The 13,107-nt window shown below is 46.3% G+C and overlaps 1 protein-coding gene across 1 annotated transcript in view; it reads right to left on the bottom strand.

The window, feature by feature from the left end:
• LOC115197778 (transcriptional enhancer factor TEF-3) overlaps positions 1 to 13,107 on the bottom strand; it is a 31,204-nt gene extending 18,097 nt beyond the window's left edge. The window contains exons 1-4 of the mRNA XM_029759573.1: positions 13,071 to 13,107; positions 12,453 to 12,746; positions 4,859 to 4,923; positions 2,709 to 2,771 (exon numbers count right to left, since the gene is read on the bottom strand). Of these exons, the coding sequence (XP_029615433.1) occupies positions 2,709 to 2,771; positions 4,859 to 4,923; positions 12,453 to 12,746; positions 13,071 to 13,107 (459 nt within the window). The remainder of the gene's footprint in view (positions 1 to 2,708; positions 2,772 to 4,858; positions 4,924 to 12,452; positions 12,747 to 13,070) is intronic.

Below are 13,107 nucleotides of genomic sequence, written 5' to 3'. Positions count from 1 at the left end.
ATTGTAGACCTACACAAGGCTGGAATGGGCTACAAGACCATCGCCAAGCAGCTTGGTGAGAAGGTGATAACAGTTGGTGCATTATTCGCAAATAGAAGAAACACAAAAGAACTGTCAATATCCCTCGGCCTGGGGCTCCATACAAGATCTCACCTCGTGGAGTTGCAATGATCATGAGAACGGTGAGGAATCAGCACAGAACTACACGGGAGGATCTTGTCAATGATCTCAAGGCAGCTGCGACCATAGTCACCAAGAAAACAATTGGTAACACACTACGCCGTGAAGGACTGAAATCCTGCAGCGCCCGTAATGTCCCCCTGCTCAAGAAAGCACATATACATGCCCGTCTGAAGTTTGCCAATGAACATCTGAATGATTCAGAGGACAACTGGGTGAAAGTGTTGTGGTCAGATGAGACCAAAATGGAGCTCTTTGGCATCAACTCAACTCGCCGTGTTTGGAGGAGGAGGAATGCTGCCTATGACCCCAAGAACATCATCCCCACCGTCAAACATGGAGGTGGAAACATTATGCTTTGGGGGTGTTTTTCTGCTAAGGGGACAGGACAACTTCACCGCATCAAAGGGACGATGGACGGGGCCATGTACCATCAAATCTTGGGTGAGAACCTCCTTCCCTCAGCCAGGGCATTGAAAATGGGTCGTGGATGGGTATTCCAGCATGGCAATGACCCAAAACACACGGCCAAGGCAATAAAAGAGTGGCTCAAGAAGAAGCACATTAACCTCTCTAGGGTAGGGGGCAGTATTTTCACGGCCGGATGAAAAACGTACCCAAATTAAACGACCTACTACTCGGGCCCAGGAACTGGAATATGCATATTAATAGATTTGGATAGAAAACACTGAAGTTTCTAAAACTGTTTGAATGATGTCTGCGAGTATAACAGAACTCATATGACAGGCAAAAACCTGAGAAAAATCTAACCAGGAAGTGAGAATTCTGGTGCTTGTAGTCCGGTGCTTGTAGTCCTTTCAAGTCATTGCCAATCGAACACACAGTGAGTTAGGGTTTATTTTGCACTCCCTAAGGCTTCCACTAGATGTCAACAGTCTTTAGAAAGTTGTTTGAGGCATCTATGATGAACAGAGACCGAACAAGAAGGCTGGGAAGTTGTAGACCCATCAGTTCATTGGCGCGCGTTCATGTGAGAAGGGACCTGTGTTCCAAAACATTTTTCAAGACACTGGAACCGTCCGGTTGGAATATTACTGAAGTTTCACGTTCTAAAGGCCCTAAAGATTGATGCTTTACAACGTTTGACATGTTTGAACAAACGTAAATAGATTTTGTTTTTACTTTTCTTTTCGGCGCACTTCCTAGATTTGGAGTAGCTGAACTGAACGCGCGAACAACAAGGAGCTATTTGGACATAAATTATGGAGTTTATCAAACAAAACAACATTTATTGTGGACTTGGGATTCCTGGAAGTGCCTTCTGATGAAGATCAAAGGTAAGTTAATATTTCTAATGCTATTTAATATTTTAGGTGACTCCAATGGCGGGTATCTGTATTGCCTAGTGTATTTTTCTGAGCGCAGTACTCAGATTATTGCAAAGTGTGCTTTCCCAGTAAAGTTATTTTGAAATCTTTCACAGCGTTAGCATAAAGGAGATGTTCATCTATAACTCTTTGAATGACAGTTTAATATTTTATCAACATTTATGACGAGTATTTTTGTAAATTGTAGCGCTGATTCACCGGCAGTATTGGAGGCAAAATATTTTCTGAACGTCACGCGCCAATGTAAAATGCTGTTTTTAGATATAAATATGAACTTTATCAAACAAAAAAATGCATGTATTGTGTAACATGATGTCCTAGGAGTGTCATATGATGAAGATCGTCAAAGGTTAGTGCTTCATTTAGCTGTGTTTTGGGTATTTGTGATGCATGCTAGTTGCTTGGAAATGGCTGTGCGGTTATTTGTGTCTATGTACTCTCCTAACATAATCTAATGTTTTGCTTTCTCTGTAAAGCCTTCTTGAAATCGGACAACGTGGTTCAATTCAGGAGAAGTGTATCTATAAAATGGTGTAAAATAGTCCTATGTTTGAGAACTTTGAATTATGCCATTTTGTGGTTTTAAATTTGGCGCTCTGATTTTTCACTGGCTGTTGAATAGTGTGGGACGATTGCGTCCCACCTACCCTAGAGAGGTTAAGGTCCTGGAGTGGCCTAGCCAGTCTCCAGACCTTAATCCCATTGAAAATCTGTGGAGGGAGCTGAAGGTTCGAGTTGCCAAACGTCAGCCTCGAAACCTTAATGACTTGGAGAAGATCTGCAAAGAGGAGTGGGACAAAATCCCTCCTGAGATGTGTGCAAACCTGGTGGCCAACTACAAGAAATGTCTGACCTCTGTGATTGCCAACAAGGGTTTTGCCACCAAGTACTAAGTCATGTTTTGCAGAGGGGTCAAATACTTATTTCCCTCATTAAAATGCAAATCATTTTAACATTTTTGACATGCGTTTTTCTGGATTTTTTTGTTGTTATTCTGTCTCTCACTGTTCAAATAAACCTACTATTAAAATTATAGACTGATCATTTCTTTGTCAGTGGGCAAACGTACAAAATCAGCAAGGGATCAAATACTTTTTTCCCCTCACTGTATATTGAGCAAACCCATGATGCAGCGCAACAGTTGAAGATCCAAAAACGAGGGAGACTCACGTAGCATACCTTGAGCTTCACCTGGATCTCCCGGGCCTTCCGTCGCGCTAGCACCTGGATGTGACTGGACACCTGGAGGAGAGGGAGGGAGATCAGGTCTTTGGTAGATGTGTCTATCTCCATGTTGACGCCAAAATGTGCGGCAAAACAATAAGATTGATATTCTCATTCTTACGACAGTGCAATGTCATTGTCTTGAAACTTTTGGTACCATCATGGCACTCCATTATGAAAAATAAAAAGGAAAATGCTGCACACTGCTGCTCATGCTCCAAGGTGATGTCATAACGTTTCAATCCTTAGGTCTTAATCAAGCATCCATGAATTAACCTACAACTCCAGCACCTGCAAAAAGTATCTGGATGTGACAATGTTCTTCAGCTTTTTTACTAATTAAGAATGGCATATTTACAAACTGATTTACACTACAAAGGTATGTGGGCACCCTTTCAAATGAGTGGATTCAGCTATTTAAGCCACACCCGTTGCTGACAGGTGTATAAAATCGAGCACACAGCCATGCAATCGCCATAGACAAACATTGGCCCGTACTGACGAGCTCAGTGACTTTCGACAGACGTAGCACCGTCATAGGATGCCACCTTAACAACAAGTTAGTTCGTCAACTTTCTGCCCTGCTAGAGATGCCCCGGTCAACTGTAAGTGCCCTTTATTGTGAAGTGGAAATGTCTAGGAGCAACAATGGCTCAGCCGCGAAGTGATGCGAAGTGGCCATACAAGCTCACAGAAAAGGACCACCGAGTGCTGAAGCACGTAGCGTCTGTCCTCGGTTGCGACACTTACTACTGAGTTCCAAACTGCCTCTGGAAGCAACGTCAGCACAAGAACTGCTCATGGCTAACTTCATGAAATGGGTTTCCATGGCCGAGCAGCCGCACACAAGCCTAAGATTACCATGCACAATGCCAAGCATTGGCTGGTGTGGTGTAAAGCTCATCGCCTTTGGACTCAGGAGCAGTGGAAACGTGTTCTCTGGAGTGATGAATCACACTTCACCATCTGCCAGTCTGACAGACAAATCTGGGTTTGGCGGATGCCAGGAGAATGCTACCTGCCCCAATGCATAGTGCCAACTGTAAAGTTTGGTGGATGAGGAATGGTTCGGGCTAGGCCCCTTAGTTACAGTGAAGGGAAATCTTAACGCTACAGCATACAATGACATTCTAGACAATTCTGTGGTTCCAACTTTGTGGCAACAGTATGGTAAAGGCCCTTTCCTGTTTCAGCATGACAATGCCAAAATGCCCATAAAGAAATGGTTTGTCGAGATTGGTGTGGAAGATCTTGACTGGCCTGCACAGAGCCCTGACCTAAACCCCATTGAACACCTTTAGGATGAATTGGAACGCTGACTGCGAGCCAGGCCTAATCGCCCAACATCAGTGCCCAACCTCACTAATGCTGTTGTGGCTAAATGGAAGTAAGTCCCCGCAGCAATGTTCCAAAATCTAGTGGAAAGCCTTCCCAGAAGAGTTGAGGCTGTTATAGCAGCAAAGGGGTGACCAACTCCATATTAATGCCCATGATTTTGGCATAAGATGTTTGACAAGCAGGTGTCCACATACATTGCTAGACACTTCCTCAACTCATTAACCCCAACCCCTCTCCCCCTTTACCCCCATCCCATAAGGGGTCAAAGATGACCCCCCCACTCTCTCTCCATGTAACGCAACATCAGCCAGTGCCAACCTGTCAGTCAGTCACTCCATATCAAATTCCATGTCCCAGATAGGGTTTCAAATCCCTGCCTCATCCAGCCCTCTACAGCGTCCTCTCTGCTGCAAAGATCCTGTACTTTTTGCTCTCCTAACAAGGTTGGGCTATGCGCTACGTGAGGAAGTGAAGAAACACAGTCATCTGATCCTATAGCATCTGTGCATTGGGCCCCGGCCCACTAAATCACTCAGCAGCAGCCCATTTCAGCGTGAGAAGGGGGCTAGGGCTCGGGGACCGTGCAGGAGCGAAGGCAGCATCACTTCCCCGTCATAGCTGTTTTATTGCTTTCTCTGTGTCTTTGTTTTTGCCTCTGATTGGAGTAGACCGGTAGGACAGACATGGGGTGGGGGGGTGTTGTGTACGGGGTGCACAGGGCTCGGAACATATAGAGCAGGAGTGGGTTGGCGCTACGTGAAACTCACCTGCTTTCTTGTCCGTGTCTTCCCTGTGCGTAGCTTGATGTACCGTGCTATCAGCTCGTTCCGTCCTGTAAAAGCCAAGACAATATACATTTTTGTTGAATTTCTTTTTTTAAAATGGCATGAAGAAAATGCAAATAATCCAATATAAAAAAATAAATATTTGTAGATTTGTTTAGATACAAAGCTTGATTTTGGTTTCATAGTGTCATGTCATATGATCCAAAGGTGTTAATCCTAGTTAATCGCAGTTAAATACAACAAGCTGGGTGCCAGTTGATATAAGGTACTGTAGATGATGAGGATGTTATAACCGGCAGGAATTAAAATGTTTACTGAAGCTCATCCTCAGCAAGCTGGACGTGCCTGGCTGGGCAAATCAGCTGCAGAGGTGGGAGGGGTGTGTGAGTTTGTGTGCTCATATGTCCGATATGTGTGCAAGTGTGTGTAAATTAATGTGTTCAGTAAAAGTGTAATTTTGTTTAAGGCCAAGAGTGTGTGTGTGCGCTTGCCCTGGTCCATGTGTCCTGTGGGGCTGTGCTGCTGACAGACAGGTCACAGCGGCTGAGCAGGTGAAGAGGTATAGCAGCCATGCTCAGAACAGACACGCCACGGCCACACCGAGCGCGATGAAGGAGGCCTGGAGAGGCTGCTCGGCAGCTGGTGTGTGTGTCAATGTTTATGGAATATGCCTTTACGCCTGCAGTAAATCTTGGGCTTGTTTCACCATCAAGGGCGAAGGACTTGTGATCTCATGTGGCCTCTTCTTGGCCCTGCACATACATGCACATTTATGGCACGCACAGACACCCACAACGTACACACTTTAACACACTCAGCCAGCCACCCAGCCGTAGAAGGGTCGAGTTTGCGCCACCTCCTAAACACTGTCATTTTTCGTTCTCACACCACATCTTCATGTGAAGTAACACATATCAGTCACGCATCGCAACCTGGAACAACCAGCATAAGACTTTCCTCACATGGTGATGCTTGGGTCAGAAAACCCTGCCCTACGCCGCTGACCAATCAGAACGCCCGGTCAGGTTGAGGAAAGGCAACCCGAAACCTAAGGAGCCCAGAAACGCTGGCAGGCAATAAAAGTGATCAGATTCAGCTTGCGTCCCAAACGGCACCCTTTATTCCCTATATAGTGCACCGCTTTTGACAAGCCCTGGTCAACAGTAGTGCACTATGTAAGGAATAGGGTGCCATTTGGGACGCACATCAGAGTGGAATGCAAAACACGGTTTCTCCAGCCCTCCTCTGAGCCACACTGTTGGGGATAAGGTTCTAGCAGACGCCGTTTGTAAGGACATAACTTTCCACTAATCAATCTCTAAAAAGATTCAAGTTTAATTGGGGACTAGTTCACCGCCTTCTGACAGTAGCAGCTGTATGTATGCACATCCTACCATTCCAGTGTTTAATTGCTATATTATAATTACTTTGCCACCATGGCCTATTTAAATAAAGGTGAAATATTTGTATTTATTTTTAAAATCGGAGGGTATTGCGGTCAATTTTGGCGGTGAAGGTTTTCTGTGAAGTGGTGACATGTTCACAAGGAGGAATATTAAGTAGGGCGATGCTAACCTCTTTACACACACACACACACACACACACACACACACACACACACGAGCGCTTACATGCAAACACAGACAGAGCAGTAGGGCTCCCTTTGTGTCAGGTTTTTGTGGATTTAAACCCTTCGCTCAGTCTCCGTCTGCCTTCACACAAGGCCCAGTCACGGCACTCATTCACCCTCAATCTTATTTTCATTTCTGGGCTGGAATTGCTCAAGCGTTCAGTGTTTATATCGGAAGGTGCACTCGCGCGCCGATCGTTTAAGCACCTGAATTCATATTTTTTTAATCCCTTTGGATGAAAAACGTGTTCCACATTTCTTGTGCACTTTGCAGACGCTGACTGAAGGCGAATACTTTTTGTGAGGTCACTGAGGTAAACTCCTGGATTCCGTAGAGATGTTTTGTCAGGCGACGGACTACAAGGTGTAAGGGTGAAGGCAGAAAGCTCTCTTATTTCATGACCTCAAATGAACAAGGCAACTTTAATATCAATTCCCATTATTCTGTTGCAACTTACTCTAGATACCACCAGTAGTTAATCATTTAGAAAGCACATTGTTAGGAAAAGTACATGTAGGCTACTTAAAAAGTAGCAAAAATGTGAGTACAGTATACTTCACATGTACTTGAGGAAACCACTACATTATGTTTCATCTAACTTTGTAAGTGCTGTGTTACAAAAAAACTTCCAGAAAATACGTTGGTTTTTTAAAAAGTTTATTTTTTAATCTTAACTATTGATCTCTTCCATTCATTGACAGTTGAATCTTGATTTTCAGCATCGTGCTTATAAAATAATTTGAGCCATGATTCAGCATTATGCTTACATACTGTCATACACAGCACCCTCCCAGCCCATTCAAAATTAGCATACTGTATTTGTGACCATTACACCAAGTCATTAATGAGCTGTTAAGAGGCTGGTCTTTAGGTGTTTATATCAGATGTCCCTGCCACTCCTACAAATGGACGGGTGGTATGATTAAAAAAAATATTCCGACAAGAGCGAGATCACAGATCAGATGAGGAGTCGGTTTAGTCACACAATGATGTCATCGTGACCGTGTCCACTGGGAGCGGTCCAGAGAGGGTGACGGACAGAGACAGAACCTGACCCCGGTCAACTCAGTGCAGTGCAGTCACAGCATGTCCTTAACCACTGGTCCAAGGCCAGTTTAAAATGTGTAGCTCGCTCTCATTGTTTAAGGATAAAGAGTCAGGGACTGGGATCAGGTCAAAGGACCCTGTGTTAGTTCTCAAGAGCAGTCAGTGACCGACCACAACAACAATACTCTACTCGTCCGACCATCTGGGAGAGTTGGTCTCCCCCTCGCCCTACCGCCCCCCTCCAGTTCTGTTTGCTGGGGTCAGGGAAAAGTCAGAGGGGGTTAGCGGTGGTTGCAGACTGTGCCACACGAAGGTGTAGCCCTCCCCTCCCTGTCATACATATATATGCCTCCTCTCAGAAGGATGGGTTCCTCTCTGGCCCTAAACGGCCTACCCTACCCTCTGACCTCTATCCTCCCGAGCATTCCTCACATACCAACACACTGCCTGCTGCAGCACCGGCCCTGCATCTGTTCTCTTTGCTGCTGCCTGCCTCAGGGAGGCTTACTGGGTTGGGTGTGTGTGTGTGTGTGTGTGTGTGTGTGTGTGTGTGTGTGTGTGTGTGTGTGTGTGTACACACCCTTTAACCCTTTTGCAAAAGCATTCACACCCTCATGACTCTGCCTAGAAGGACAGCGACTCACACCTTAGCACATAGCCCCACTCCAGACTGGCTAGCCCCCCCCCCCCCCCCCCCAGACGACAACAGAGGACTCAGCTTCTTACATTTACTCTCTATTCTGCAGTGGCAATCGATGGGCACGATAGGAGGCCAAATATGCCAGCCAGGGAGAGCGCACACACAGCGAGCCCCTCTCTGAACACACATCTTCCAGCCATACGGCTTCCGCCAGCACATGTGCCTCTGTAGGCGAGAATTAAAAAAAAAAAAAAAATTCATAATCACATTTAGGCCGCAGGAATGTGTTGGCAGGGTACAATTTCCCCTCCGATAGGATAGTGAGCCGAGCGGCGCGGAGACTCCTGGCAAACAGGCCCGTCTCTAAAGCCACTCGGCTATTTCACCCCTCTCTCAGGGACACTGTCTGATACCGTGCCGTCCCTGTAAAGACTTAAGAGATTTAAAAAAGGTACGTCCGCATAGCATTGCGATTCATTCAGAGGCGTTACCATGGTAGCAGCGGTAGCTGACTTTTTACCGTCAGTTTCATTTGAATGAAGTGAATCCTGGCCATACAGTATGTATCTCTACACTGGCTACATAATATTCTCCCCATCTCCTCTCGTGTGAATAGGTCCTAAAAGTAATCACTGATTTACCACCAGTGGATAGGTGCAAGGGCAAGGGATTTCATTACGTAGCTTTTATCTTTCTATACAGTCATGCTAGATCTTGGATTACGTTTATGGGAGCGAGCGGTCGATCAGGGCCCTATAATGAGATGCATGGAGCCAAGCAGACAGCCATGTCTGAAGGCACCTTAGCAGAAAGGCAGTGATGGTTCCTCATGTCGCTGAGGGGATCCTATCACAGGTGAGAGTGAAGGTCAAGACAGGGGCTAGGGTTACAGCCAGGGTCCAGTTCAGACTCCGGATCCTCCCATGTGAGGGCTGTCCCCTCTAGCACCACACTACCCAGCAACCCCCTGACCTGGCCATACTCTCTCTGGAGACAGTGACCCCACTGCCCTAGTACACATTGTGGCGACTCAACAATGATATGATGACCGTACAGAGAACTTGGTCCTCTCAGTGGCAAAGACTAAGAAACATAACACACAAGCACTTTCTCAAAAGGCTACTGGCCACACACAGCCTTCGGTCAGTGAATCTCTCACTTGACTGGGAAAGTTGGGACCTAGGTGAGGAGGAGAACCATTTCTTTCCATTGGGCCTTTCCTCTACATCATGTACTTTATTAACGAGGGTTGAGCTGACAGGAAAAACTGCTGCCCTCTGCTTGCAGGGCACTTTGGCTTTGTACACAAGACAGACAAACATGTCAACATGTTTATCGGCAATAAAACCCTTGTAATGAAGGACAGGGAAAACAGATTTTCACTATAGGTGTCAGAGGGAGAGCAGGTGTGAAAGACTGAACAAAATATGATAATGTCAGTTATTTCTGCATTAGGAATAAGAATAGACACATTTTTTTGATTATGTAAATAATAAAAAGGGATTACAAGAAGAGTTATGGCTGATAATCCAATCACTGTGAATAAACAGCCAACATAATCACATTTACAAAGTCATTTTTCTCTCCATATACGGCCTATATGGGTATCCTATACCTCGGGGACAAAGCACTTATCCAACCATCCCTCCCTCCTCCCTTAACACACATCATTTGTCATCCCGGAGCTGAAAAGCCACCCGGTGGATCCCCCGTTACTTTACACACCGGCCGTAAGACCAATGGGGTCTAGCACAACAGGGACCCATGGAAGATAGGACATGTTTTCATTGGCAATGCATGTCGAATGACTGACCGCCGCACACAAAAAAAAAACACAAAAGAGCTACTACCTTGAATGTGTAATCGGCACGACGGCCAGCGCTATGCAGGCCATTACCAGAACAATCCCATGAATGCATGAGGAAATATGGGACAAAAACATTCTTCTCCGATATAAGAATTTACAAAGGATTGAAGAGGATTCACACACACACACACACACACACCATACAATTAACGGTTCGCCATCTTAGTATGGCATTGTTGCCTCTGAAATGAACATCAGTCTGTGTTGTAGAGAGGAAATCCAACACACGCTCTAAATTCCTGATTTCTCCCTACAGGAACCTTGTAAATGTAACATCTTAAAATAGACATTTTCATAGGCTACATTAAGTGAGAGGAAAACCTAACAATTTCCTTATGTCAAAACCTCAACATGAGAATGAGAGTCACATTGCTACAACTCTACTAATTTCAACCTAAAGCTAAGAGTCAAAAGGGCTGTCGGTGACCCTGACAGAGCTGGAGGGAGGGAAGCTTTAGCTGTTTAGGGGCTGATGGGGTGTGTGTGTGTGGGGGGGGGGGGGGGCTACAAGCTTAGTTTTGTCTCTTTTCTCATGTTGTAAATCTGGGCTGGCCGCGAGGCTGGGGTGAACTTGGGGAGCAGCTGGAGGTTAGCTGAAAGGCAGCCAGACTCACTGACAGACTGACGGACAGACCCGGAGGGAGGGGGGGGGGGCGACTCTGGCAGGGCCTACGGTGTGTGTGTTTGTGTGTGCGAGATGTGGAAGGGGGATAGAGTGCATGAGGGGCTGGTAAATCACAGAAATAGCAGGGAACAGAGGGAGGCATAAAGACACCAGGGACAGGTGCAGAGCACCCCACAAGACACCGCCACTACCTTGGTGTTTATTTGTTCCCCCCTCCAGGCGCTCAAAGGGTAAACGTCTATTCTGGTATAGGGTTACAGCGGCGCTGACTTGAACTCCGGCTCCAAATGCATACCATTCTTAACGGGCCATCATACTCCCTGGTGCACATCACCCGCCCCTGACCCCCGTGGGGAGGAAGGGGTACCTCAGCACCCCCCCTCCCAGCCCTCAACACCCTTCCCCTCTTTTCCCCCATACACAGAATGTGACACCTGCCCCCTCTCCTCCGCCCCCATTATTGCAGGCTTTATAAGGGTTTAGAGTTGATCAGGGGACGGCTGTGACCTCACCGGACCTAGCTAGCCCAGCGTGTGGCTAATGGCTAATTGCTAGAGGAGTTGGCGCTGTGACAGGGGCCATGGCAGACCGCATATGATAAGCACACAACCACCCATTCTGTTTGGGCCCCTCGATTTTCCACCACCGGGGGTCCGGATTAGCTATCAAACAGTCAAGCAGACGAGCTGTCAGCTAGCCATATGTTATCAGACGTCTATCAGCTAGCCATATGTTATCAGATGTCTATCAGCTAGCCATATGTTATCAGACGTCTATCAGCAAGACAGTGTGACCTATAGACCCTTCAGAATGTCATACAGTGACTATGAGCACTATATACTATTAGCATTCTATGGTAGACAATACAATCCATTGTGTACAAAACACTTACCTAAATAATTGACCTCATCAAGACATACACTGAGTACACAAAACATTAGGAACACCTTCCTAATATTGAGTTGCACCCCCTTTTGCCCTCGGAACAATAAGGGATTATAGCTTTCACCTGGATTCGCCTGGTCAGTCGGTCATGGAAAGGGCAGGTGTTCCACACTCCATGTATAACTTCTCAATTTTTGTTCTTCACTTTTCATTGGACTACAACACTTAAAAGCCAATGACATAACATAGGTAGGAAGGCCAATGTGCAATGAAGTAATGCTATACAGTATACTGTACCTATGACTGGTAATGAGATATGGCCAAACCAATTCCTCGCTACATAGTTACGTAATTAAACACTAGAAAAGTACAAGAATGTCAGAGAGAGGGAAGTTAAGTAGATCCTGTGAAGTATCAATCAATCAGAATGTGAGCAGCAACATGGAGAGAAGAGTGGCACACATCAAATCGTGCCATCACACGCTACTCAGCCACGTGGACGGAGGGAAAGGGTATTTTATTAGGATCCCCATTAGTGGCTGTGAAATCAGCAGCTACTCTTCCTGGGGTCCACACAAAACATGAAATAATACAGAACATTAATAGACAAGAACAGCAAGGACAGAACTACATTTAAAAACAGGGACAGCTGTGTGACGTGAAGAGCGCTCTGAAACATGAAGATGGTGTGTGCGTGTCTATTTGTACATAAAGGTTGCACAAATATGTGAGGGACAGCGCTACATACAAATATCACCAGAAAAAAAGGGAATATCTTGCACATCAAGGGACAGCGCCTGAGAGCGTGTCCATATAAGAGCGAGGGGACGGCAGAGCCATCACATAACACCGGGGAATAGATGGAAAAGGGTTGGGCGTACCGTACATCTTTCCCTCATCGGAGAGGATGATCTTCCTGCGTCCGCAGGGCGGGTAGATGGCCAGGGCCTCCTGGAAGCTCTGCTCGATGTCGGGGCTCCACACGCCCTCCGCATCGTTCTCCAGAGGCTTGTCCAGAGGCTCGTTCAGCTCCTCACTGGTGCCCCCAGGGGAGGGGGCCGGCACCCACTCCGCAGACGTGGTGGGGGGCCGGGAGGACCACAGGACAGGGCTGGGAGGAGCAGGGGGTAGAGGGTGCGTTCCAGGGGCCGAGGACAAGACAGGACAAGGCGATCCTGAGGAAGCAAAAGACACAATATTTAGGTAAGGGGAGGTTGAGTCAAGGAGTGCTGGCTTGGAGAATGTTAGAACACGAACATAGGAAAGCAATACCCATTGTAAAAAAAATATGAAGTACCATATTATGCGCTTGTCAGGATAACAAGGATTGGTTTCAAATATTGATTATGCTGCTAAGCATTCGGTACTTTGAAATGTCTTGGGGTCCATAGTACTGGTCTGTGACTACATATGGTCAGCTATTCAACATCTTGCCAGATCTCCCTCAAGAAGTTCAAACATCAAGAAATGAAGACGAAACTAAAACCACAAAACAATACTCAGGTCCTTTGACGTCCGCCCAAGGAGGCGCTCCAT

Source organism: Salmo trutta, chromosome 7 (assembly GCF_901001165.1).
Source record: "Salmo trutta chromosome 7, fSalTru1.1, whole genome shotgun sequence".
Classification (NCBI taxonomy): domain Eukaryota; kingdom Metazoa; phylum Chordata; class Actinopteri; order Salmoniformes; family Salmonidae; genus Salmo; species Salmo trutta.
The sequence above is the reverse complement of the archived record's forward strand: the minus strand, read 5'-3'. Positions and strand labels throughout refer to the sequence as shown.